Genomic DNA, 26642 nt, shown 5'->3' with positions numbered 1-26642 from the left:
TTCTGCTTGACTCAGACATATACTAGATATTGCAAATAAGGGAAACCATGGGACCTATGTTTCTTTGGGCCTGGCTTACTTCACTTAATATATATAATGTCCAGTGAGTGCCACTGCTCCACTTTTTCACCCTTTATATTCCCCTCAAGTTCTATGCCCTTCTAATTCTGCATTTTTATTTCATATCATCTGTATAGTGTGAGCTTAAGACAGAGATCCCGACCTCAATGGTCTAAGTTCAAATATTTGGGGAGCCCTATTTGTTTCTCCTGCTGTGTTTTATAAAGGTCACCCAGTCTTCCTCAAGCTCTAACCCACACCTGTTCTCAGAGGCTTTCATTTCCAAATGCACTCATCCCATTGGTTAAACCGTGGTGGGGGGGGGGGCAGGGGGGGGGGGGGGGGGGGGGATGGGGGGGGGGGGGTTTATCCTGCCCTCCAATCCAGGGCTTACAGTGAAGGGAGCTGTGGTGAACGGGAGCAGTCTATGCTTTCTAGAGCACCACCCAAAGCCACGGATGGAGGAAGCCCCGTGAGGCACCCTCCCTCAGCCGGCACTCCAGGGGCTTACCACCGGGACCGTTCAACACGAAACACACTTCTCAGTTAAAAAGAAAAAGGAAATGTGTAGTAAATCTTCATTTGCTTGGACTAGGTTCTCTCAGAGCTGAAAATCAGGAAGAGTTTTAATTTAATTACACATACTCTAGTTAAGAATAAATCAATGCCCCAAAAAACTCACTTCACCATGATTACAGTTTAATGGAGATAATTGTGGCCAAAAGAGTATTTTATATTTTAAAAATTACATATCTATTCAAAAGAGTAAATATGTAAAATAAATCTTTGATTTCACAAATCCCAGTTTAAGGTTCTTCTTCCCTTGTTAGAAAAACCTTGAATATTCACAATGATGGAGAGAAATGACTTTTTACCCAAACATCATTGGACCTAATATTTGCAAATATTGAATTAGCAGAATCCAAATGAAAGGTGTGTTGACATGTCTAGGGCAGAAAAGTAATTTCTATTTAGAGGGAAAATAAACATTTATTAAAGAGACCTGAGTGATATTTCAGAATTGGATTAAGCCACTGAGCTAGAAGAGGTTGCTGAGATTGCATTAGAGGAAAGAACATGTCTAGTATATGGATGATCATTTGGAAGGATTTAAAGCTCTTGTATGATGGAAATGGCCCCTCTGCATGACTTCTTTTGGCTGTGGAGATGGCTTTGATTGGAAGTCTGGGAACAGAACATGTGGACAGAGACTGGTCGCCTCAAAACTTAGAGAAAAACCACCATAACCATTGAGGAAAAGATTAAACATGGATTGCTGTTGATATTCATGTAATTCTATGTCTAGAGAAAGGAAGCTGGTAATTAGCTAGATAAGGAGGAAAAGAAAGAATGTTCCAGGCAGAAGCCATAACACACTCTAAACCATGAGTGTAAGGGAGAGAGCATTGGCTGTGTCACAGAACAGGAAGTTCTGGGAGGGAATAGTCACAATGTCCTTGTCATCAGTCTTCTGAGCCTGCTCACCTTTCAGTTGAAGACATGAAACATCTCAGAAGGGATTCTTGTTTGTTTGTTTTAGGTTGTCATGGGGGCTTGAACTCAGGGCCTGGGTACTGTCCCTGGGCTCTTTTTTTTACTCAAGGCTAGTGCTCTACCTCTTTGAGCCACGGTGACACTTCCAGTTTTTTGGTTGTTAAACAGACTCTCCTGCCTGGGCTAGCTTTGAACCTCAATCCTCAGATCTCAGCCTCCTGAGTAGCTAGGATTACAGGCATGAGCCCACCAGCACCTAGCACAGAAGGGTTTTGAACAAGCAAGCAACATCCCAGCATTGTATAGAATGATCACTTTAAATGTAGCAGGACATATGGTTGAGAGGCTGGAAGCTGGTGGCCACTGTGAAAACATGAGATGATAAATGATGAACTGATAGAATGGGGAGCAATGGAGATGGGGTGCTGAAAGAGCAGACTAGATAGTAGTCTGGGATGGATGCCAGGCCTCTGCTTTCTCCCGTTATGTACTTGGAGTGCTAGTCTTTGCCTCTGGCCAAGGTGCTGAATTGGAACATGGAGGTGGTGAACTTGAAACGCTTATGACACAGTCATGTGAAGGTAGCAAGCAGGGAGCTGGAAAGATGATCCTGGAGTTCAGGAGATGAATGAAGTCATACAGAATCAGACTCAGGAAAGAACTCAGAAGCAGCCACATCCAGGCTCAGCAAAGTAAAAAGGATGTGCAAGCTGGGTGCCATTGGCTCATGCCTGTAAGCCTAACTACTCAGGAGGCTGAGATCTGAGGATCATGGTTCGAAGCCAGCCCAGGCAGAAAAGTCCCTGTGAGACTTATCTCCAATTAACCATTCAAAAACTGGAAGTAGCGCTGCGATTCAAATGGTTCAGTGCTAGCCTTGAGCACAAAGAGGTGCAGGGACAGCACCCAGGCCCTGAGTTCAAGCCCCACAGCTGATCAAAAAGAAAGAAAGAGAGAGAGAGAAAGAAAAGAAAGGGGCCTGGGAAGAATAACCAGAGTTGTAAGAAAAAATCAGGAAGATGGGAGAGAGGATCATGAGGCCATTTCTTTTGTTGGTGGTGGTGGTCATGGGCCTTGAACTCTGAGTCTGGTCACTATCCCTGAGCTCTTCAGCTCAAGGAAAGTGTTCTACCACTTGAGCCAGAGTGCCACTTCCAGTTTTCTGGTAGTTAATTAGAGATAAGGGTCTCACGGTCTTTCCAGTTCAGGCTGGCTTCGAACTGCTATCCTCAGATCTCAGCCTCCTGAGTAGCTAGGATTACAGGCGTGAGCCGCTGGTGCCCAGCTCAAGAGGGCATTTCTATTGGGAGGAGACTGGGTAACAGAGCCAATTGCCCATTGGTTTTATGTATAGAGGGAGCCTGGGAGGTTGGCAAGAGCAGATTCAATGGAGGGCTGAGGTTCCAAGGCAGTATGCAGGGGGGTGAGGAGGGATGGTGGTCTTCCTCCAGTAAATGGAATCAGCAGGTTGTTCCATTAGCAGTAATGGTAACTTGGACCATTTTATACCAGTTCTGCCTACCAGGTTCTCAGCTATAGAATAACTACTTTCTCCTTAGCTGTTCATACATACATGGGAGAGGTCACTTTGAGGTGACAGAAATGTTCTGTTTCTCCTGTAATATACATCCACTCATTTAGCTTCCATTTCTGGTTCTTACCTGACTTACTGTATAATGTTTGCAAGGTGGTGACTTTCTCAGTGCATCTTTCCTTCTAAAATTATTTGTTCCTCCATTCTCCTGAGCTGGAAAGCCCTTTGGAGGTTTGTGCTCTCCTCTTTCTTCTTCCCCTCCTCCTCCCTCTCTTCCTCCTTTTCTTTTCCCTCTCCTCCGCTTTTTTTCCTCCTCCTTTTCTCTCCTCTTCCTTCTCCTCTTTTTCCCTCCCTTCCTCTCTTCTCCTTGCTCATCTCTACCCTCTCCTCCTCTCCGCTGCTCTTTTCTTCCCTTCCCCTTCCTCTTCCTTCTTCTTTCCTCCTCTTTCCTCCCACCCCTCCCTCTCCTCTTCTGCCCTTCTCTCCTCCTCTTCTTCTGTCCTCTTCCATCCCTTCCTTCTTCTTTCTCTCTCTTCCCCTTCTCTCTTTAACCTCCTGTCTTCCCTATCCTCTCTTCACTCCTTCCCTTCTCTTCCCTCCCCTCCCTCTCCCTTTCTCTCCTCTTCTCCCCTTCTCTCCTCCTTTTCTCTTCTCTCCTTTCCTCTTCTTTTTTATGGCTACTACTAGAACTTAGTTCTCTCTAGTACTCTTTCTGCTCATTCCCTTCCTCCTTTCTCCCATTTCTCCATCCTTTGTTCTCATTCAGAGCTCATTTTATATTATCTAAGTTGCTTACAATTTGCTGCAACTTCATAGAAAATAAATCTGACTAAGATGCATGGGAACCTGACTGGCACAAGACTGGAGGAGTTGTTGGCTGTCCCAGCTCCTAGGAATAATAAGAACACTGTTAGCTACTTTGATTACTGTGTTTGCATCACAAATGAACTGCTTGTGCCTTGGTATACATTTTAGCCTTTTTTTAAAAAAAAAGCATTATGTCACTTTATAGAGTTAGCTTACATTTCCCTGTGGTTGTTAAGTACCACGCTTTCTCACACAATCAACTTCCACAACTGAAATGCTAAATAATCTGGGGTCATTAGACTCTTTTATTAAATTAGCTGACTTGTAGCTGGTACTCAGAGGACGCTAGGATCGTAATGAACTCTTTCAGGTCCCAGGGGAGCTGTTGAATACACTGCTACAGGATAGATGTTGCAGATACAAGAATCAATTATTATCATGGAGCCGGGCAGGGAAGCTTTTGAGCATTAGATTTCCAGAGTCCAAATGCTAAGAGCTCAGGGGTGCTAATGGAGTCCTTTACTTTGTGCTAGATGGTACAAGACTATACAATTTAAAAAAAAAAAAAACAGCCAATGCTCACTGAGTGCTTACTACTTAGTAGCTGTGTAAGGTGACTTGGAGTGCTTACTACCTACTTAGTACATAGTACTTACTACCTACACAGTTGATTGAATTCATCATTTTATTTAAAGACACAAAAGAATGTAATTCCTTACCTTCTCCTAATGTTAATGTAGCTCAGAAATGTTTACTCTCTCTCTTTTTCTCTCTCTCTGTCTCCCTGACTCTCTCTCTCCCTCGCTGTCTCTCTCTCCCTCCCTCTTACCCTCCCTCTTTAACTCTCTCTCCCTCCCTCTCTCTCTCTTTCTCTCTCTCTCTCTCTCTCTCTCTCTCACACACACACACACACACACACACTGAAAATAGGTAAAACTGTAAGAGATTTTTGCCACCCTTTTTGACAGTTCTGGAATGTGAACCTGCACCCTCTCTACTTGTTACCTGAGTGCTGTACCACTCAACCACATCCTTGGCCTTTTAGCTGTAGATATTGTTTGGAGTCTCATGCTTTTGCCTGAACTGGCCTGGGACCATAGTCTCTTCCTCTGCCTCTTTTTTTTTTTTGTCGGTCATAGGGGCTTGAACTCTGGGCTTGGGCACTGTCCCTCAGCTCTTCAGCTCAAGGTTAGCGCTCTACCACTTGAGCCACAGTGCCACTTCCAGGTTTTTCTGCTTATGTGGTGCTGAGGAATCGAACCCAGGGCCTCATGCATGCAAGGCAAGCACTCTACCACTGAGCCACCTTCCCAGCCCTTCCTCTGCCTCTTTAATGCTAGGACTACAGTCATGCACCACTACAAGGCATAAAGTATCACTAACTTTGTGCCTAGGCTGGCCTGAAAGTCTTGTCTTTACCTCTCAAGTAGCTCAAATTACACAAGTAACCATGCTTATACCAAGAGATGGCCTTTATTTTTTAATGTACCAGTCCTGGGGCTTGAACTCAGGGACTAAGCCCTGTCCCTGAGCTTTTGTGCTCAAGGCTGGTGCTATAACACTTGATCCACATCTTCATTTTCAGCTGTTTTGGTGCCTAGTTGGAGAAAAGAGCCTCACAAACTTTGCCAGGGCTGGCTTTGAACTGCAAGCCTCAGATCTCAGCCTCCTGAGTAGCTAAGGTTACATGTATGAGCCACTGGCACCCAGCAGATGGTCCGTTTTAAAGTAAGTAATAAATAAAGTGGCTCTATAGTACAATGGTGTTCTAAAATAAATAAATAAAACACATAACTTTCTTATTTCAGAAGCAGCACATATCATTGTAGAAAAATAAGAAAACCAGAAAGAGCTAGACATCTTTCATGATATTTTGATGCATATGGCTCCAAGGATATTTTCATACATTTTATCATAATAGAAAATACACATGCTTACTAGCAAGAAATTTGTTCTTTAACATAAACATTATTGTGGGTGATTTTTGTGTCATTAGGAATTCTGTAATTACTACTTTAGAATCTGTTGTTTAGAATTTAAGCTATGTAGCAAATTTGTCGCTAAACATTTTAAGTCAGTTTAAATTTTGACTTTTTAAGAACTGCTAGTATAAACTTCATTGTGATTAAATGCTTGCATATATTCTAAGATTATTTTCTTCAAATAAATTACTGTACTTCGGACTAAGAGTAGTGGTGCATGCCTGTAATCCCAGATACGTGGAAAGTGGAAGTAAGAGGATTGAAGTCTGAGGCTACCTCTAGCCAAAAGCATGAGACTCTAGCTAAAAAGATACAAACAAACAAAAGAGAAAGGGCTGGAGGTGTGGCTCAGTGGGTAGAATGCCTACCTACCATGCACAAGACCATGAGTTCAAACCCTAATGCTGCATAAATAAGTGAATACACAAATTCTTAGTGGCCAAATTTCTGAGCTTGGGACTTCCTGTGCTGTCTTGATGCTCTTCAGAAAAGACCTGGCTGATTTGCACACTGCCAGCAGTATGATGGAGGACCTCTTTGCCAACTCATCCCTAACCATAGGAATTCAAGCCTCAGGTGACCTATGTCATTTTCATGGGTGAATCTATTTTTTTTAACTGTTCTTGTTTTCATTTCTATTTTGGTAATTAGCAAAAGTGAGTGTTTGATGCTTATCAGTTATTTATAGTTCAAAAAGAAAAGGGAAAAATAAACATTGGATGTTGCAGATGTTGGGTGCTTTTTTTTTTCTTCAAAATGTCTCATTTGCTTTTTTCATTTTTGGTATTTATAACAATGTCTCCCTTTTCTATAATCAGAGTGGCATTTATCTACTCTTCACCTTTTGTATCCATTTTAGAAATGTTTTTCTGTGCTAGATCACATAGTCTTGTGCACCATTGTCACAGCTAGTTGACCACATTTGCATAGATGGATTTCTGGGCTTTCTTTTTTAAAAAAAATAAGTTTTTTATTGTGAAAATACTGTACAGAAGGGTTACAATCACATGAGCAAGATAATGAGTACACTTCTTATCAAGCATGGTTGCCTCCTCCTTTGTTTTCCCCCTACCATCCCCTCCCTCCCATCTCCACAACTATTTCCCCACCCCAGCCCCCCACCAAAGTTGTAAAGTTCATTTTTTGATATAGCATCTTGTACATCTCATTGTTACAAGGGATCCACCTGTATCCCTACTTAAACAATTTGTTTTTTCCCTTCTGCTCCCCAAATTATATCAACATCAAATACAGTGAAAACAGGGGTTATACCATGGGCGAGGGACATACAAAGCAACAAAAAAATCACATGGTACCTTATAAATATGTTAGAAACAATGACTTCTTGGCTTTTAGTCTGTTCCATGGGTTTGTGTCTGTTTTCATGCTAGCATCAGACTTTTCTGATTACCACACTTTTTGGTTACCACTACCAATTACTTTGTAATTTAATTATCAATCTGGAAGTGTGATAGCTCTAGCTTTGCTCAAGATTATTATAACGTGTGTGTGTGTGTGTGTGTGTGTGTGTGTGTGTGTGTGTGTGTGTGTGTGTGTGTGTACAGTATGCCATTTCTGGAGATTGAACTCAGGGCCTAGCTTCTGTCTCTTAGCTTTTCCACTGAAGGCTAGCACTCTACCACTTGAGCCACAGCTCTACTTCTGGAATTTTGCTGGTTAATTGGAGGTAAGAATCTCACAGACTTTCCTGCCAGGGCTGGCTTTGAGCTCTGATTCTCAGATCTCAACCTCATAGTAGCTAGGATTATAGCTTCTTTGTGTTTCCATATGAATTTCCTAATTTTTTTCTCTGTTTCTGTGAAAACATCATTGGGATTTTGACAATATTGATTTTTCCAAGTCCATGAACACAGGGGGCTATATTTCTATTTTCTGTATTTTCTTCTATTTATTTTATTAATGTTTCACAGTTTTCAATACAGAGATCTGTATTGAAAATTTATTCCTAAGTATTGTATTCATTTAGATATGATTGTAAATGGAATTGTTGTGTTAATTTTGTTTCTTTCTTTTTTGCTTAATCATTACTATAGTAATGCAACTGGTTTTTCTGTGTTTATTGTTTTCATTCTACAACTTTACTGAATCTGTTTATATGAGTCCTGAATGGTTTGTTGGTGGAGTCATTAGATTTTTCTGTATGTAATAAAATGGTCGTCTGAAAACAGAAACAATTTCATTTCTTCCTGTGCAACTGGATACTTTCAATTTTTTCTATTTATTCTTTCTTTCTTTCTTTCTTTCTTTCTTTCCTTCCTTCCTTCCTTCCTTCCTTCCTTCCTTCTTCCCCTTATTCATAGGCCACTATTGAAACTTAAACTGGACATTGCCTTTGTTGTTGTTGTTGCTGTTGCAGGTGTGAGCTTGAAACTCAGGGCCTAGGCACAGTACTGGAGCTTCTTTTGCTCAAGGCTAGTGCTCTACCACTTGAGCCACAGTGCCACTTCCAGTTTTTTCTCAGTATAATTTATTTAGATATAAGAGTCTTGTGGACTTTTCGGCCTGGCTGGCTTTGAACAGCGATCCTCAGATCTCAGCCTCCTCAGTAGCTAGGATTATAGGTGTGAGCCACTAGTGTCTAGCTTTTGCCTTTTGATTCAAGGCTGGTACTCTATTACTTGAACCACATCTGGCTTTTTGCTAGTTAATTGGAGATAAGAGTCTCTAAGGCTTTTCTGCCCAGACTTATTTCAAGTCATGATCCTCAGAGCTCAGTGTTCTGAGTAGTTAGGAAACAGGTGTAAGCAACCAGCACCTGGCTTTTTTTTTCTCCTAATTTCTCTGGCTAGGGTGTCCATTAATATATTGAATGGAAATGGCAAGACTGAGCATGCTTATCTTGTTCCTGAGCTTAAAAGAAAAGTTCACTAGGTACTGGTGGCTCACACCTATAATCTTAGTTACTCAGGAGTCTGAGGTCTGAAATCAGTCCAAAGCCAGCCTGGGCAGAAAATCCATGAGACTGTTATCTGCAATTAACCACCAGAAAACCGGAAGTGGAACTGTGGTTCAAAATGGTAGAGCATTAGTCTTGAGCACAAAAGCTCAAAGACCAGTGCCCAGGCCCTGAGTTCAAGTCCCACAACCTATGAAAGAAAGAGAGAGAGAGAGAGAGAAAGAAAGAAAGAAAGAGAGAGAGAAAGAAAGAAAGAGAGAAAAAGAGAAAGAAGAGAGAGAAAGAGAAGAGAGGAGAGAGAGAAAGAAAAAGAAAGAAAGAAAGAAAGAAAGAAAGAAAGAAAGAAAGAAAGAAAGAAAGAAGGAAGGAAGGAAGGAAAGAAAGAAAAGGAAGAATAAAACTCTCCATTGCTCACCATTGAGTACATGCATTGGCCATGGGCTCATGATATATGACCTTTATTATGTGAAGGTATATTTCTTCTATATCTAATTTGTTGAGACTTTTTTAAATTATGAAGGGCTATTGGATCTTGTCGGATCCTTACCCCACAGATGTTTAGATTTTTCTATTTCTTTCAGAAGAATGTTTTGTTTCTAAATGTAATAGAAATGGATCTAGGATTTCACATTTAGATATGATGTTGACTCTTCTTTTATAAGTCTTTTTTATTAATTCTACAATATTAATTCTACAGAGTCAGTCAGCATCCACACTAGTCGAAATGAAGATGAGTAAGGAGAGTGAGGAAAAAAGAAGGTCAGAAAAGAATAAGAAGTTTCTGGTAAATTCAAGTAGGAAGACACAGAAAAATAGAAACATTTTCTGTTCCCTATACAAGTAATAAGAGTTAAAAATTCCACACAGTTTTATTTTTTGCATTATTAAGGTATCTTTCTACCTGCCTTTCTTCATCGCAAAGATTGCATTTTCTCTCTCTTCTTTTGTTAGTCAGGTATTTATGCAACCATTGATTGGTGTTTTCAGTGTCCCAGCTTTTGACTTTATGAGTCAAGTCTATTTTACCAAGTTTTCTAATTTAATGAAAAGTTTATTTTAATTTTCTAGTTTCAGAAAACCTTTAGAGCGGTACATTTTCCTCTGAGAATAATTTAGGGTGTTCCTCATTTTTATATGTACTTTTCTCATATCATTAATTTTTCATGCTGTGTAATTACCATTTTTTATTTTTTCTGCTCTGAAAAGTTATTTAGGACAGCCAAGCATGGTTTATTACATGGTAAATTGAGGGGTTTGTGTGTGTGTGTGTGTGTGTGTGTGTGTGTGTGTGTGTGTGTGTATGTGATTATTTCTGCCTGGGTGTTGTTAAGCTATTCTGCTCAAAGCTAGCACTCTATCATTTGATCGTTTGATCATGCATCCTCTTCTCTCTACAGATACATGCAAGGGAGAAGGCTTAGGAAACAGAGGGCATGAGGCCACATGGTCATCCTTTGTGCTTAATAACACACACACACTCAGTATACTGTAACACAGTACGCTATGTCTCAGATCTAAGTAAGGTGTATTAAGAAGCTGTCTTCTTTTTTTAAACTGCCTTCTTGCTACCAGTGAGGGTTGACATTAGAGAAAACAAGGAAGTAGGTGTGGGGGGAGAAACATTCGTGTAAAGAGCTTGTGTCGGTCCTCTTACCTCAGGCCCTCTGAGGCTGCCTTATCTTTAGCAAACTGTCCCAATGGGATGAACAAGTACAGGATGACTGTCAAGTTAATCTCCCTCAAAAACGTACAAGCTAGGGGCTGGGAAGGTGGCGCAGTGGTAGAGTGCTTGCCTTGCATGCCTGAGGCTCTGGGTTTGATTCCTCAGCCCCATATAAGTAAAAAGAAAAAAGCCAGAAGTGGCGCTGTGGCTCAAGTGGTAGAGGGCTAGCTTTGAGCTAAAGAGCTGAGGGACAGCGCCCAGGCCCAGAGTTCAGGCCCCACAACCGGACCCAAAAAAAATGTCCAAGCTAGTGATCAACTGGATAAAAGCCAAAAATTGGCTAACTCCTTTCTAAGAATTCTCTCCAGTTTCATAAAGTTAACTACAAAAGTACTGTGGCATTTATCATGCGCTTCCATTGTTCTGCAAAAGGTAAATACCTTACCCAGATTTTCTCTGAAATGTGAACATTTCCATAATAGCAGGTCTGGCGTAGCACCTCACATGAGAGAAACTGAGTCTTGCTGGTTGAAGCGGTCTCCATACCCCCCCCATCAACAAAGAGGATGAAAGATACAGGAAAAGTAGGGAGTAAGATACACTAGGGTTCCTCCCTCAGCCCTGACACCCTCACTTCTTCCACTCAGTCTCACAAGGGTCACCCCAAAGGAAGCAGCTGTGAATCCGAGTCCAGAACCTTCACCCTCATATGTACCTGTCATGTCCTTCCTTAGTTCCCGCTTGACAAAACTAGTCACTAGTTGACTTGTATTTTACTGTCATCCGAGTAATGGCAGGGGAATTGTTTTGCATTGGAGAATAGTTTCACCTAAATCAGTAGCTCTCCACGCTTTCAGTTTCAATGCTATTTTATGTTCCAATGATTATGTCTCGCCTCCTTTTATTAGCCCCAACCAAAAATGATAGAAAACACAACTTGCCTCTTCTCGATAAAGCCCAAATTAGCTTAAAGAAGGAGGAAACATTAGAGCTGCGCTATCTCAATAGGTGAAAGTTTAGGCAAGTTAACTCCAAAAGATGTGATAAAGTGGTGCTCCCTGTATCTGAAGCCAGGAGACTCAAATGTACCCTTGAGCTAGTGTCAAGCACAAAATCCTACCAAATGCCAGTAGCATTCCTAATAATGATGATGATGTGTTTGTTAACCACCCCTCCTTTGCTTTTCTCAATTGTCTGCGTAAAACCTAGCTTTACAATCCCAATGGAAAAACATGACCTTGGAGTATTTTTCTTCCTCCAGGACCTATTCTCTGCCCTTTGCTTTTCCCTCCAGGTCTGAACTGGAATGTCACACTGCATAAAAACAACCTCCACAGGCAGGTGCCCGTGGCTCAAGCCTGTAATCCTCGCTACTCAGGAGGCTGAGACCTGAGGATTGCCCTTCAAAGCAGCCCAGGCAGAGAAGTCCAGGAGACGCTTAGTTCCAATAAACTACTCAGAAAACAAAACAAGAAGTGGTGCTGTGGCTCAAGTGCTAGAACAATAGCTCAAGGACAGTGCCCAGGCCCTGAGTTTAATCCCTAGGACCAACACACACACACACACACACACACACACACACACACACACCTCAACAATTAAAATTGAATGTTTTTCATGAGCTAAATGGATTCTTTCTCCTCTTTTTTTTTTTTTTTTTGGTTTGGTGGTCATGAGGTTGGAACTATGGGCCTCTGCTAGGCACATACTCTACCACTTGAGCCATGCCCTCAGCCCTTTTTTGCTTTAGTTATATTTTGGGCCCCACCTTTCTGCTTAGATCTGGCCTTGAACAGCAATCTTCCTATCTATGTCTTCCACATATGTAGGATTACAGATGTGAAACACCTCACTGGGCATATTTATTAAGATGGGTCTTCTTACCTTTGTTGCCGAAGTTAGGCTCAAACTATGATCTCTGCCTCCTGAGTTACTAAGAAGTTGTTTTAACTGAGCATTATCAATGGTACAGGATTAGATTTTTACCTTCCAGTGGCCTCTTATGCTGAAAAGACAACCAACTAAACTATTCCAAGCAAATCTGTAACACATTTCTTTTTCCTTTCAGAGGGAAAATGATCCCATCTGATCTGGAAAGAAGAATCCTTGAGGCCAAACAGAAAGTAAGTTTTCCTGAGTAGATAAGATTACATACATTGGCCACCAGCACCCAGCTTGCATTTTACTTTATTTTTTGAGGTTTTATTTATTATTATTTTTAAAAATTTTATTGTAAAAATTTTATTGTAAATTTTAAAAATTTATTATTATTTTTAAAAATTTTATTGTAAAGGTGATATACAGAGGAGTTACAGTTAAATAATCAGGTACTGAGTACATTTCCTTTTGACCACCATTACTCTCGCCTTATTTTCTCCCAATTTTTCCTCTCTCCCTCCCTAACTCCTAAGTTGTATATAGTTCATTTCCAACATAGTGTCTGGTGAGTATCACTGCTGAATAACTTTTATTTTTAAAAACAGATCTCAACCTCACCCTCCTAGCTTTAACGCCAAAACAGAATTTTGTATCCAATACAAATTTATTTCTCTGAGTTGTATGTGGGTTCTGCTTTAGAAAAGGTTACATTTCTGAGGACATAATTTATACAGAGAGGGTGTAACAGTTCTTCCCAAAGCATTTTCTTCCTGTGTCTGACAGTTGGAATTAAGCAGACACACTTTGGAAAATTCACTTTCACAAGTAGAAGGCATACAGCATGGAAGAACTGTCACCTGGTTCTTTAAAAGGCGTTGTTTTCTCCTGCCTGGGCCCAGGCTGATAAGGTTGGCTCACTACACATCTTATTTTGCAGGCAGCAATAGAGAATTGTTTGTGAGTAATAAATTCTACAGAACTGCAGAAGATCCTCACAAATTATTAGACAGCCATTTGCACCCCCATACAGTTGTCAAATGAGTTTGTTTCCACTGTTTAGCTTTTACTTCATAGGCTCACTCTACTGTTCCTGACTTCACAAGGTGTTTTCTTGTCGTTATTTCCTTTCATATATACGCCTTTCTCCCTACAATCTCTGTCTTCACCAAATCACTTGGAGGGACATGACCCACAAGCTTAAACCTTTGCTGCCACCTAGGGGCGGATGATGTAACAGCAAGCTCCTAAAGCAACAGGACCTTCATTACGGAATGGGGAAACAAGGAAGGTCGCGTTTGCGACATTCTTTTGCTTTCTTGTAGCCACAGCTTGTGATCTCAATTTCCACTTGCCTACAGTCAGACAGACTGAGGGCCACTCAGCAGGATAAAAGCCCTGGCTTATTGTTTAGTCTTGTGCAAACCTGTGCCTCTTAGACTGTAAATAAATGAATAGACGTGATGAGCTGGCCTTCTGCTTGCTCACACAAGGGCCTTCCATGAAAAGAATGATTAGAAAATGAGCAAAAGCAGTTAAAAAATGGGGAAGGGGTTGGAAAAATTCTAGAATAGATAAAAGGTTCATGGAGATCACTGAAAACCTCTGGAACATACAACCTTTCAGAGAACAGAATGGGCTGTTAAATGGGAGTGGTAATTAATGACTGCTACATGGTTGCCAAACCAATGGAGAACCCACGTTCCACAGAGTGACTGGCCAGGCTCATGCGTGGGTAACACTTCTAAGAATTTCAGAAATTCAGGTGTACATGTGGTAAGAAGAAAATTTCAATGGTTTTTTCAGTAGCTTTAAAAAGTGGGGGAAGGTTGGCCTCCTATTTACACTATTTGGGGACTTTTCATTTCTGTAGGGATTTGTTCCTTTCCTGGTGAGCGCCACGGCTGGGACCACGGTGTACGGGGCATTTGATCCCCTCTTAGCTGTGGCCGACCTTTGCAAAAAGTACAAGATCTGGATGCACGTGGATGTAAGTATCCCTCAGGACTGGCCATTAAAGTGACTTTGTTCAATTTTCTTCCGGGATTCATAGAAGACAGTTTACTTTTATTTTCAAAATGGTGGCATCAGAGCCTTAAAACATTTCAGAGACAAATGAACACTCAATTGCATGGCATACAATGTCTTGATCATGCCTGAAGTTACCTGCATGAAAATATTCTCAGTTCTATGAACTGAGCACACTGTTCAGATCTTCCTTCCTTATGACAATCAAAGGATAAAAAGCACTTGCATGTACAGCGGAAATTCAGAAGTTAAATCTCAAGTTGAGGTTCTGGTGTCTCACACCTGTAATCTTAGTTATTTAGGAGGCTGAGAACTAAAGATCTCAGTTTGAAGCCAGACGGACAGACAAATTTGTAAGATCCTTGTCTTCAATTAACCAGCAAAAGTCAGAAGTGGAGCTGTGGCTCAAGGGGTAGAGCATCAGCCTTAAGCAAAACATCTAAGGGACAGCACCCTGGCTCTGAGTTCAAGTCCTAGTACCAATACACACAGAGAGAGGGAGCAGGGAGAGAAAGAGAAATGAGAGAGAGACAGAAAGAGAGACACCCTCAAGTTCATGTTAAGTATTCCTATATTTGCAGGGGAAATGCAGACTTCACTTACCAGGAAAAATGGATTACCAAATCCCCAAAGTTTTAGCTTGCTCAACTCAGAAGCTAAATTGTATTTGACATGTTTTGACTTTAAGCTTAGTCACACTGCAAAACAATATAGGTGTATTATTATTTTCAAATAAAAAATGCCATTTTAAAAGATGAAGAGATTTAAGCTCAATAGATCAAAGAATTGTTTAAAAATCAGCTGCCATCTGTAAATTATGTGCCAATGAGCTGTGATAAGGTAAAAAGTTTATATCAAATTATCACTGATTACAAAACAACATCACCCAATGGGTCACCTGATTTTTTTTTCTCCCGTTGGAAGACTTTTTAAATGAAAGAACGCATAAGTTGACATACATCGTGGTGCAAGACTTCTTTGCTGTTAGAGGCCCACACTTTTGAGTAGCTCTGGTTTGAAGCATTTGGGCTTTGCAATTTGCAGCTGAGGAATTCCGCCTGCATAAGATGGAGAAAGATTCTTCTCACTTTGACTCTTTATACCCATATAAATGTGGAAGAATCTGACACCTTAGTATGGTTCTCCACCCTACACTTTGAGGTCTAGCATCAGAAGGGCCAATTCCTCTATGTTGCTTGGAGCCAAGCAGAGCACTTTCACATTATGATTCTCCAAAAAATGTGAAATTTTGAGTCATGAGAAAGAGCTACCTTATGCTTGTATGATTTCCTTTCTCAGGCAGCTTGGGGTGGAGGATTACTGATGTCCCGGAAACACAAGTGGAAGCTGAGTGGTGTGGAAAGGTATGTGTATTTTTCTTTTTCCTTTTATCATTTTTTTGGTTTGATTGATTGGTTGATTGATTGATTTTTGTCAGTCTTGGGGCTTGAACTCAGGCCTTAGGTGTTGTCCCTGAGCTTTTTCACTCAAGGCAAGTGCCCTACCACTTTGAGCCATAGTGCCACTTCTGGTTTTCTGATATTTAATTGGAGCTAAGAGTCTGATGGACTTGTCTGCCCCATCTGGCTTTAAACCATGATCCTCAGATCTCAACCTCCTGAGTATCTAAGATTACAGGACTGAGCCATCAGCATTCTGCTCCATGTTTCTTCTTATGAAACGTTGAGGGTTAAATGTGATAAGCAAATGGTGTTCCATTTCCAGGAACCCTTCAGCCCCATGCTTGGTGCGATAGTTCCCTCAGAAATCTTATGTGCAAAGTATAGAAAAGCAAGACTTTCATCAAGTGATCCAGGTAGAATGTGTCTCAGAGGTCAATTGCTCTCTGGAATCCGTTTCTGGGATCTCTAAAGCCTGCAAACAGCCTACATTTTTCTAGAGAGATCTATAGCTTCCATCCTTCTGAAAAGGGTAATATCCGTGACTCTGAAGAAACTAGTGAATAATTTTTCCACACAAATGCCTTGTAAGTTATCAGTGTTGAAAGGTTTGGGTTTGGGGTTTAATACAGTCAGTTAACTTAAAGCAAGACATACTCCGGATTTCAGTTTCATGCCTTTTCCTGACATAGCTCTGATTGGTGCTAGGAAGTAGCTTCTAGTTCGAGCCTAAGCTGTAGACCATTGAGAAAAGCAAAACACAAAGGAAGGAATATTTGATTTGCATAAGACATCTTCAGGACCAAGAGACAGAATAGAGAGTGCACAATACCCTTGGGAATCTGGTTCCAAGCCACGTGCAGAGGGAGGCTGGTTTTCCCATTACCCCATGGCAAGTCAGCCGGGCAACCATTAGTGTGAATGCTGACACTCCAGGCCACTGGAGAAACTCCGAATCCATCCGAGGCTGCCAAATGCCCGCCATGCTGTGCCAAGTAGCCAGATGTCACCCAGGGAGAGAGACATCTTGGCACAAATTCTGTTGCAGGAAAGAGGGAAAGAGGCTAATGGAGCTCAGAAACATCTGTCAGCACTGCTCATGCAGGGCGCCCATGCCAAGCGTATATTTAAGGTATGCTGTGTGACACCCCGAGGTGCTCACAAACAGGACTCACAGACCGGGATGGGCTACTGGGAGAGAGCTAAGGAGAGTGGCTCAATTAGTGGGAACAGGGCGGCAGCAGAGCTCATCTAAGTCCCATACATGGGGTCTCTTGTTGGTAGGGGCTCTGGTCTGGGCACAGCTGTATTGCAGCATTAGAGATGTGTGTGCTCTTTCTGCAGGATGCTCATAGGTAAGAGGGCAGAGGGCAGGTGTGTCACCCTCCCAGAGCCAGCCTTTTAGGCTTCTCTGAGATCTAATCCTGATCCATCTTAAAGATCGAAATAAAACCAGAAGTCTAGGAAGTGACAAGGAATTAAACAGAGAGAGAGATAATACAAAATGAGAAGAGAAGATGGAGAATGAAAGAGAAATAGGGGAAGGAGAGGGAAAGAGGAAGAGAAAGAGAGAGGATGGGAGAGGGAGAGGGAGAAGCAAAGGGAGAGGGAGAAGGAAAAAAGGAGAGGGAGAAGGAGAAAGAAGAAAGGGAGGAGGGGAGGGGAGGAGAGGGGGAAAGGGAGGGGAGGGAAGGAGAAGAAAGGGAAGAGGAGAGGAGAGGAAAGCAAAAGAGAGCAGAGGAGAGGAGAGGAGAGGAGAGGAGAGGAGAGGAGATATAGATGTGGTACCTGCTCAGATGATCAGAACAAGAATGGAATTTAATTTATGGGCTCGTAGAGCACTTACCTGGCACACTGTGGCTGTGGTTTCCATCCCTAGCACCACATGCATGTGTGTATGTGTGTGCGCACACACACACACACACACACACACACACACACACACACACATTAGCTTTCAGGAGAGCTGATCTATATACTACACTTTCTCTTCTGTGAATTTCTTTCTTAGGGACACAAAGCCTGAGCATTTGCTATTCTACCTTTTGTGACATCTGTGACTGTGAGTGCTAGGAACCATGGAGCATTGTCTATTTGCAGGCTCACTAAATTACCTACCCTGAGCCTCAGAAAAATAAACACCCACATACTTTTGTACTAATGACTATTATTTGAGAGCAGAGCTCAGAGCATTCATCCTGGAACACGAGTCCTCTACATTCCTATTGCTGTGATTTTTGAAACTTTGTTATAACTAAATCTACCAAGTGCAATAGCCAAATGTGAGGTCCTAGAAATGAGGGGAGTTCAGTGCTCTGCTCTGGGCAGGGTCCCCTTAGCCCCCCACTTTCTGAGCATCCCCATCCTGTTGATTTCTTAGCAGAAGGCATGCCTTCTTTGGCGAAAAGGGTCATAAAGACAGTGGAAACTTGTGGTCATAATGTCCATGAGCCTATGTTTAGGAACCAAATGAGTCTCACTTGGGGGGAAATTACTTTTTTTTTCTCCAAGTGCCACAAGCACCAAGATTAAGAATTAGTCTAAAAGTGGAGGAAAGTTCTTGTCCTGAAATCAATGGTCTTGGAAGGTCTGTGCATGTCAACCTCACTGCAAAAGAGCAACAAACTGGATCCCTGCTCTGCACCTCTGATTTTGGGGGTTCTCAGAAGACAGCGCACTTCCTGGCTAGCACTGTGGAAGTTTCCAGAGCTGGGGAAGCTGACAGGGTGCAGGAAGTACCCAGATAGCCCCACATCTGCCCCCTCCTTGCACACCATCTCTTCCTGAGCCCACTTCTCCAGTGGGGTGCTTACCCGTCATCGTCCACTGAGCATTCTGTCTTCAAAGCTTGAAAGACGTGTGGAATGTTCCAGTGCAGCAGAAGTTGCATCACCACGGGAGAGCCAGGGCACATGAGCTGAGTGGAGAGCCTGGAGGCAGCCTTGCTACACCAGCCTCAGCCCCAGAGTTTGAAATCACCAGGTAGATGAGGGAGTCATTGTAGGTGCAGAGCAGAGACACCCCTGGTGGGGGCGCAAGAGGTCCTTGGAGAAAGTGGCGATGAGTGGCTGGAGGATGAGTAGACCAAGGAGATCCGTGGTCACGGGGAGAAAGGTGGCAGACCTGCAGTTGGTTGCTGTGAAGGACTTGACACAGAGACGCGCTAGCATCACCAGGGATCTCTGTACTGTGGACTCCTGAGCTTAGAATTAAGACTGTGTGAACCAAGATTGCAAGTAGACATTGTAGTCCTCAGGTGGGGACCAAAATGGTGGCAGCCCACAGTCACAGGAGCCACAGCGGGGATTCTGGCAGGGATTCTGAGCAGAGGAGGGATGTGGTTAGAAAGCTGGCTGTGAATGAGAGAGATGGAGGCTGAGCAGTTACACCTGACTAGAAACTAGGTATATTACACCTGCCCATCCACCTGTGGGAGGTAAAAGCTATGAAGTTCTCACCAGAGTCTGAAGATCAGAGACAAATGAGTGGATGTCTCCCAGGGGTAGGGAAAATGGAACCGCAAAGAAGACATCAGGAGCAAAGCAGAGAGTGAAATAAACACAACCCTGGGTGCTGGTGGCTCACACCTGTAATCCTAGCTACTCAGGAGGCTGAGATCTGAAGATGGTAGTTCAAAGCCAGACGGAACAGGAAAGTCTGTGAGACTCTTACCCCCATTGACCCACTAAAAATAAATAAATAAAAATAAAAGCCAGAAGTGGAATTGTGGTAGAGCACAGCACCTAGGCCCTAGTTCAAGACTCAGGACGGGCACAAAAAATAATAAAATAAAATAAATAAAAATAAAAACAAGCATAACCCCAAGGTTTGACAACTGGATGTCTTGTACCAAGAACATAGACACTAGAGGGGAAGGATTGGAAAAGATAAATAGTGGAAAAGAGTTCACTTGCTGGGTACCAGTGGCTGACACTACTCATCTTAGCTACTCAGGAGGCTGAGATCTGAGGATCAAAGTTTGAAGCCAGCCTGGGCAGGAAAGTCTGTGAGACTATTTATCTCTAATTAACCAACCAGAAAACCAGAAGTGGTGCTGTGGCTCAAAGTGGCAGAATGTTAGCCTTGAGCCAAAATAGCTCAAGGACAATGCCCAGGCCCTGAGTTCAAGCCCCACAACTGACACAAAAATAAAAATAAAAGAGTTCACTTGGGGCTGCTGGTTTGAGGCACAAATCAAGGCACAAGGATGTATCTGAAAGCAGTCTTAGAGATGGGGTTCAGTTGTGTCTAACTTACAGAAGCCACTTGACTAAATCATTCAGCCAAACACTAGAAGCTGGCCAGGGTCACACTGTGACTCTGATCCTCAAAGATGCTCAGCCTGCTGGCTGACTTAGTACAGAGACCACCTTGCCGAATCACGAGAGCTCAGGGTGGAAGCAGCGGCTTCCCCTGGGCATCTGAAGAGGGGGAAGTTGAGGCAGCAGTGGGAAAGGGGAGAGAAGTGGACAGAAGGTGAATGAGGCTGCCCAGGTCTGGAAGGGTAAAGAGTAAGGAAGACTTCACCAAGTGAAGCCTAGGAAGATGACATTCCAGTAAGAGAATACAACATCACAGGCCTGAGAAACCCCAGCATAGAACATTCTGAGCATGTATGCATGTGCATGTGCACGCACGTACACACACACACACACACACACACACACACACACACAGCCTGATGTGATAAAAATAGCTAAAGGAAAAAGAAGGGACATGGCTGAATGCGCAGTGGATCTTACCCTGGGGACATCTGCCCATAAACAGGGCATGGAGATCATTCTGGTGCCAGGAGGAGGAAAGAGTTAAGACACACTTGCTGGACCCAAATCCAATGGATAGTACCAATTGCTTTTTATTGAAGAAATCGACATCAGGGCTCTGTTTCCTACTTTGCCAGGTAGCATCAATGGCTGAGCTGTGCCTCATTGTGGGTGAGCCACAGTCATTGGTAAAAACAGCATTGCATTTTTGTGGAGTGTGAGAGCACAACTAATGGGGGGAAAAACCCAAAACCCTCTGCTCTGGAAACCAGCACACAGCTCACCCTGCTTTGAGTTAGAGAGGAGATGGGGCAGAGGCCTAGCCACTCCTGTAAAAGGACATGTTGAGAAATCTGGTCTGCTATTGACTAGGAGGTTGAAGTAAGAGGAAAACTCTAGCAGTGAAGTCGTGTTCCCTCTCAGCTCCAGGCCACAGCAGGAACAGTGGGGTACAGGGGGGTGCTGCTGGTTCTCTGATCACTGTGACCAAAGGCCAGGTTCTGATCCCGATGCTCCTGCTCACTCGAAGAGGGAATCCCAGAGTACCATGGGGGTCCAGAGCCTTCACGGGAGCTGGAAAGAAGAACCAGCCAAGGCCATGCATGGCCTTCCTAACCATCTCTGTGGACAAAGACAAGTTGCATGAGAATCGGGTTTTGTGGTGTCCTGCAGGGTCCTCCTGGCATCTAAGCAAGAGTGTTACCCAAATGAGGCCCTGATGGACACTAATCTTCTGACCAGATGCACGGTGTCTCCTTCTCACATGATGTGTTTGTTTTAGGGCCAACTCTGTGACGTGGAACCCACACAAGATGATGGGAGTCCCTTTGCAGTGCTCGGCCCTCCTAGTTAGAGAAGAGGTACGTCTCTCCTGACTCTGTCCCCATCTGCAGTTGGGCTTCCCTGTCTTACGCTGCTGACCCTCTTCCCAAGATGCTCACATTCCCCAGAGCATGCACCTCTTCTAAAGGCCTATTGGTGCTGGAGGACAAAGTGGCCCAGGATCTCCATGTTCAGGACAGAAACTTTGGCCTCGTCTGTAAGATGCTTGTGTTCTCAACTTTCCTTGGTGTCCTCAAATCTGGACACCAGCTCAAAATATAAAATTTCTACTTTACTCCTGGAATAGGAGCTGGATTCATTGTTACCATAAGAGAGAAAAAAAAAGATAGTTTTACCATAAGAAAAAATATACATGATAGAGAAGGTAAGTGTTAAGATTCAGATAAATAGAAATAGAAGATGTGCATTATTATATATATTACAGTTCCGTGCTGTTCTTTTTATTAGTTAATGTCATGTTCAGAAGATAAGTCATCTGCTATACGAAAAGAATAACCCAGGACCATTGCCATTCTACATACTTCTGCCAAAAAGGCCTTGAGGTCATTTACTGTAGATACTCACTGTTGGTCAGTGCCTCTAAATTTCTCCTCCCTGTTGCCAAGGTGAAGTTAGATCTCCTCACTCTACATAAATTTTATTGATAAGCTTTAAGTAAATAACCTTAGTTTATTCTTATTATACTTAATTTTGTTAGAATTCATAATCCAGCTGAGAGCCAGTGGCTCACACCTATAATCCTAGCTACTCGGAAGGCTGAGATCTGAAAGATCAAGATTCTAAAACAATCCAGGCAGAAAAGTGCAAAGAGTCCAACTTCAATTAGCCTGAAAAAACCCAGGCCGGAGGTGCAACTCAAATGGTAGGGTACCAGCCCAGCAAGCAAGCAGAGTAAGAAGAAGGCCTCCAGTTCAAAAAGACTGGCCAAAAAGAAAAAGGAAAAAAAAAAAAGAACTAATAAAGAATCCCCAGATTGGAAGTGGCGCTGTAGCTCAAGTGGTAGAGCGCTAGCCTTGAGCTAAAGAGCTGAGGGACAGCACTCAGGCCCAGAGTTTAAGCCCCATGACCGACAAAAAAAAAAAAAAAAAGAATCCCCAGATTGAAAAAGGATCTTAAAATACTTATCTTTGTTTGCTTTAAAAATATAAAATAAGGGCTGGGAAGTTGGCTCAGTGGTAGAGCGCTTGCCTTGCATGCATGGGTTTGATTCCTCAGCACCATATAAGCAAAAAGAAAAAAGCCGGATAGCACCCAAGCCCAGAGTTCAGGCCCCACAACCAGACCCCCCCCAAAAAATATATATATAAAATTAAGGTCAAAGTCTTAGTTCAGAGGTAGAGTACAGGTCAGGCAAGCATGAGGCCCTGAGCTCAAATCTCAGTACCTCCAAAATCAAGCAATCAATCAATATTTTGATAGAAAAATGAAAACTCAAATAAAATTAACACATAACTACATTAGATCATTTGGGCCAGATAGAAAATATGGATAATTTTAGAGCTGCCTAAAATTCTGCCATTTGGAGATAATCATTATTACAGTTCCAAAATATTTTCACACACAAATTTTCTAGAAAAATATATAGGGTATAAATAAATACAATTAAAACAACTATCATCCTATGTAATATAAACATGTTTATTCTTTTTATATTTAACACTATATCATGTGTATAATATTCCAAACACTGCATTCTGTTTTCTCAATACTGGCAACAGAACCTCGGGCCTCCCTCACATAGGATAAATAAGTGTTCTACTACTGACTACCTTTTGAGCTCATGTGTGGTTTAAAAAGAAAATTGATTTTAATGGTCCTACAATATTTTCTTACATAATACATGGTAGCTTGATAAAAATCCTAAAACATATATCTTTGATCATATTTCTTAAAGTAGAGATCTGAGTGTGATTCTTGATGAAAGAATATTATTATTCCTCATGCTCTTAGAATGCTTTCTCTTGACAACTATATATTGAAGTTACACAAAAATAAGCAGATAAAAATTCAAATACAAACTTTCCTCTAAAATGAGATGAGCACATTGACAAATATCATTTCAGGCTGACTTTCTATCAAATAAACTTCCAGTATGATACATCTTCTCCTATTATAGATCATGCAAACCTCAGCTGTATTGCTTGAAAAGAAAAAAATAAATCTTTATTATCTACATTTTAGCCAGATGTTTGATAGTGACTCTCATCATCTCACTGGCACACCGAAAGAAATGCAAGCCAGATAAAAATAGGTGGATTTGGATCTGATTGGATGAAGGCATTGGATCTGCTGACTAGAAGTGGGTGTTACTCAGGCTAGAGGCTCTGGTTACCTAACCCAGCTCCATTCAAAATATCCCTCAATAGGTTGAGTAAAACACAGAAGCTTTAAACAAGTTCAGATGAGAAGAAGCTGGAAGGCAGACTGAATCTGTGCAATGACCGACTAAGAATATCAGTCTGGATATTTACAGTCTGGACCATCAAGCCACATCCACAGCAGGGACATTGTTCAAAGGCATCCAAGCAAGGCTCCATTCTTAGGTACAAGCATAGGGCATTTAGACTGGCCACAGAAAGCTTGTTTCAAAATGGCTAAATTGTTGGACTTGTTAAAGAGAAAAAAAGACCCAGGGCTTTAAGTTGCATTCTACTGGGTGAACAAGAAGTCAAAGAAAATGTCATTCAAAAACAAGATTCAACTGTGTGCTGGTGAGTGGTTCACACCTATAACCTTAGGTAGTCAGGAGGCTGAGATCTAAGGATTGTGGTTCAAAGCCAGCCCAGGCAGGAGAGTTCATGAGACTCTTATCTCCAATTAACCAGCAAAAAAAGGTAGAGTGGAGCCATGGCTCAAGTGGTAGAGCACTAGCCTTGATCAACAAAGTTCAGGGACAATGACCAGGCCCTGGGTTCAAGCCCTAGGACAGGCACAAAAAAGAAAGAGGGAAAAAAACCATGAGTGATGTGGACATATCCTAATAAAACCCCTTACAATGGACAATATCATACATGCCAACAGTCAATGATTACTGGAATGGAATAAAAGATGTGGAGCACCTCTCACTCACATCTGGTTAAAGAACACTGGCAGTGTTGTGCTTAGCTCCACAGCAAATCATATGTGAGCCTGCATCAAGTGGAGAGAGAAGCAAATAGATAGAGAGCAATTGGTAAACCTGTAAGAGGAATGATTAGACAAACTATGGAAAGAAAAGAGAATGGAAAGATTTGAGAAGAGAGCAGTGTTTACCACTTTGACTTTCAAACAGAAGAGATTTGTTTTTTTCCCCCCTGAGGATTTGAGGCAAAAGAATGACTTAGTACAGTTACGAAGGCAAAATCAGAACACAAAGTGGGTTGTATATCTAAATAGGGAGGGGGTCTATTGTGTGTGTGTGTGTGTGTGTGTGTGTGTGTGTGTGCACGTGCGCATGCACACGTGTGTGTGTTCTGGGTAACGGGGCTGAGATTTAGGGCTCTTAACTTTTCAATCACAGGGCTTGTGCTCTAACACTTGAGCCACATCTCCAGTTTTAGTTTTTTTGATGATTAACTGAAGATAAGAAGACTGTGGATTGTTTTGCCCAAGCTGGCTCTAAACCTTGATTCTTGGATCTCAGCCTCTTGAGTTTTTTAGAGGTCTTTTGTTTGGAGCTGGTCTGATCTGCCCACTGTTCCGTATTCTCTTAAGGTGGTCTCTTTTGTTATTGGAAACATCTATTTGTCAGTTTTCTTGGCCAAGAGAAGAATGGTGACCAACTTGTGTCCATAAAACAAAATAGAAGTACTTGTTGTAATTTTCACATCTTATTGAATATTAAGTGAATTTTCTTTTTTTTCCAAATTCATTATTTTTCTACACACAAATACATTATATTCTTCCTTAGTCTCAAAACCACTATCTGGATTATAGATAGAAATATAAAGATTGAACTGCAAGACTGGAAGACTCCAGTCTGTTGTGAAACCCTGTTAAAGTTTAACTTTCTTTGTGTTGTGCTTTAGTTCAGATAATTTTTAAAGGGTTCTTCTCATTTCTGACTTCAACTCAGCAACCACATTTTAGTCTTTTGTTCTCTTGTCATGAGTCACACAAGAAACAAAAACCAAATGGCAAAGCTTTTATAAAATCAGCATACAGTGAGTAACAAAAGAGTCAAAGGCTTCCAGTGGCTCGTGACAAGCTGAAACATGAGGTTTCCAGGGAGGAGACTGACAGTACTATTTTAGTCACAAGCATGATTCATTTTGTTCTTTGGAGCAGTTCCATCACTAGGCCACCCATTTCCATAGCTGGGTGATGGTACCCAGGCAAATCAATAGTTATTGACCATGAAACTTGCCTTTGCAACTTTTGTGAGCAACTGAGTGAAAATATAGGACTGACACATGACTGTAGGAAGAAAACTATGACCCAGGAAAGATGGTTTGTCGTCTCAGAATTGTAATGTCATTTTTTTCCTGCCCATAAAAATGGTAGCAGTGAATGGAAAAGCTGTGTTTTTCAACAGCAGTTCAAACACCAACAGTTATATGATAAAGTCCTTGAACTAGAAATGGGTACAAAACACAGGAAGAATTACACTAATAGTACTTAACAAAATCAGAAAATTTCCGAGATACTTTAGCGATAACAAAACCAGGACAGGAGGATGTTCTAGCAAATGAATATCATGCTCTGATTGTGATCTTTCTTTTGTCTTCTTCTTGCTTTCTCTCCAAAGGAGGAGAAAAAGTATAAATAAATATGTTCTTGTTCATTTTTGTTGACACATGACCATAGCCATTTATACTACAAAGTTACCTGTGACACTATCCTGCCAGGAGTTGATACCATCTTTTAAAAAAATTCCTGTCTTCTTTTTTCAAGATATACAATGTCTATTTGTTTGATTTTTCTTAATAATTTTCACCACAGTGTAAAGCTAATGGATAATAAGTAGAGTTTCCTGACTTTTCTCTTTCAGGGATTGATGCAGAGCTGCAACCAGATGCATGCCTCCTATCTTTTTCAGCAAGACAAACATTATGACCTGTCCTATGATACTGGAGACAAAGCCTTACAGTGTGGACGCCATGTCGATGTTTTTAAATTATGGCTAATGTGGAGGGCAAAGGTGAGCATGCTTTGGTCAGTTGAATGTCAACAAAGAAAAAGAAAGAGATTTATCTGCTGGACATGATACTTCCTTTTGGAGACAAACAAATCAAGCATACAAATGGTTGCTGTATTATTGGCTTTAAAATGAGCAGGTTTTATTTCATTGATTGGAG

General features: G+C 41.8%; 1 protein-coding gene across 2 annotated transcripts in view; it reads left to right on the top strand.

The window, feature by feature from the left end:
* The window catches only part of Gad2 (glutamate decarboxylase 2 (pancreatic islets and brain, 65kDa)), a 71164-nt gene that overhangs the window by 29703 nt on the left and 14819 nt on the right, over positions 1-26642 (top strand). For both annotated transcript variants that reach the window (XM_013014630.1, XM_013014629.1), the window contains exons 9-13: positions 12526-12580; positions 14206-14322; positions 15660-15724; positions 21305-21383; positions 26336-26485. In XM_013014630.1, the coding sequence (XP_012870084.1) occupies positions 12526-12580; positions 14206-14322; positions 15660-15724; positions 21305-21383; positions 26336-26485 (466 nt within the window). The remainder of the gene's footprint in view (positions 1-12525; positions 12581-14205; positions 14323-15659; positions 15725-21304; positions 21384-26335; positions 26486-26642) is intronic.

The sequence above is a fragment of the Dipodomys ordii genome, unplaced genomic scaffold (assembly GCF_000151885.1).
Source record: "Dipodomys ordii isolate 6190 unplaced genomic scaffold, Dord_2.0 Scaffold24, whole genome shotgun sequence".
NCBI lineage: Eukaryota > Metazoa > Chordata > Mammalia > Rodentia > Heteromyidae > Dipodomys > Dipodomys ordii.
Note: the sequence above shows the minus strand (reverse complement) of the source record. Positions and strands in the feature narration are given on the sequence as shown.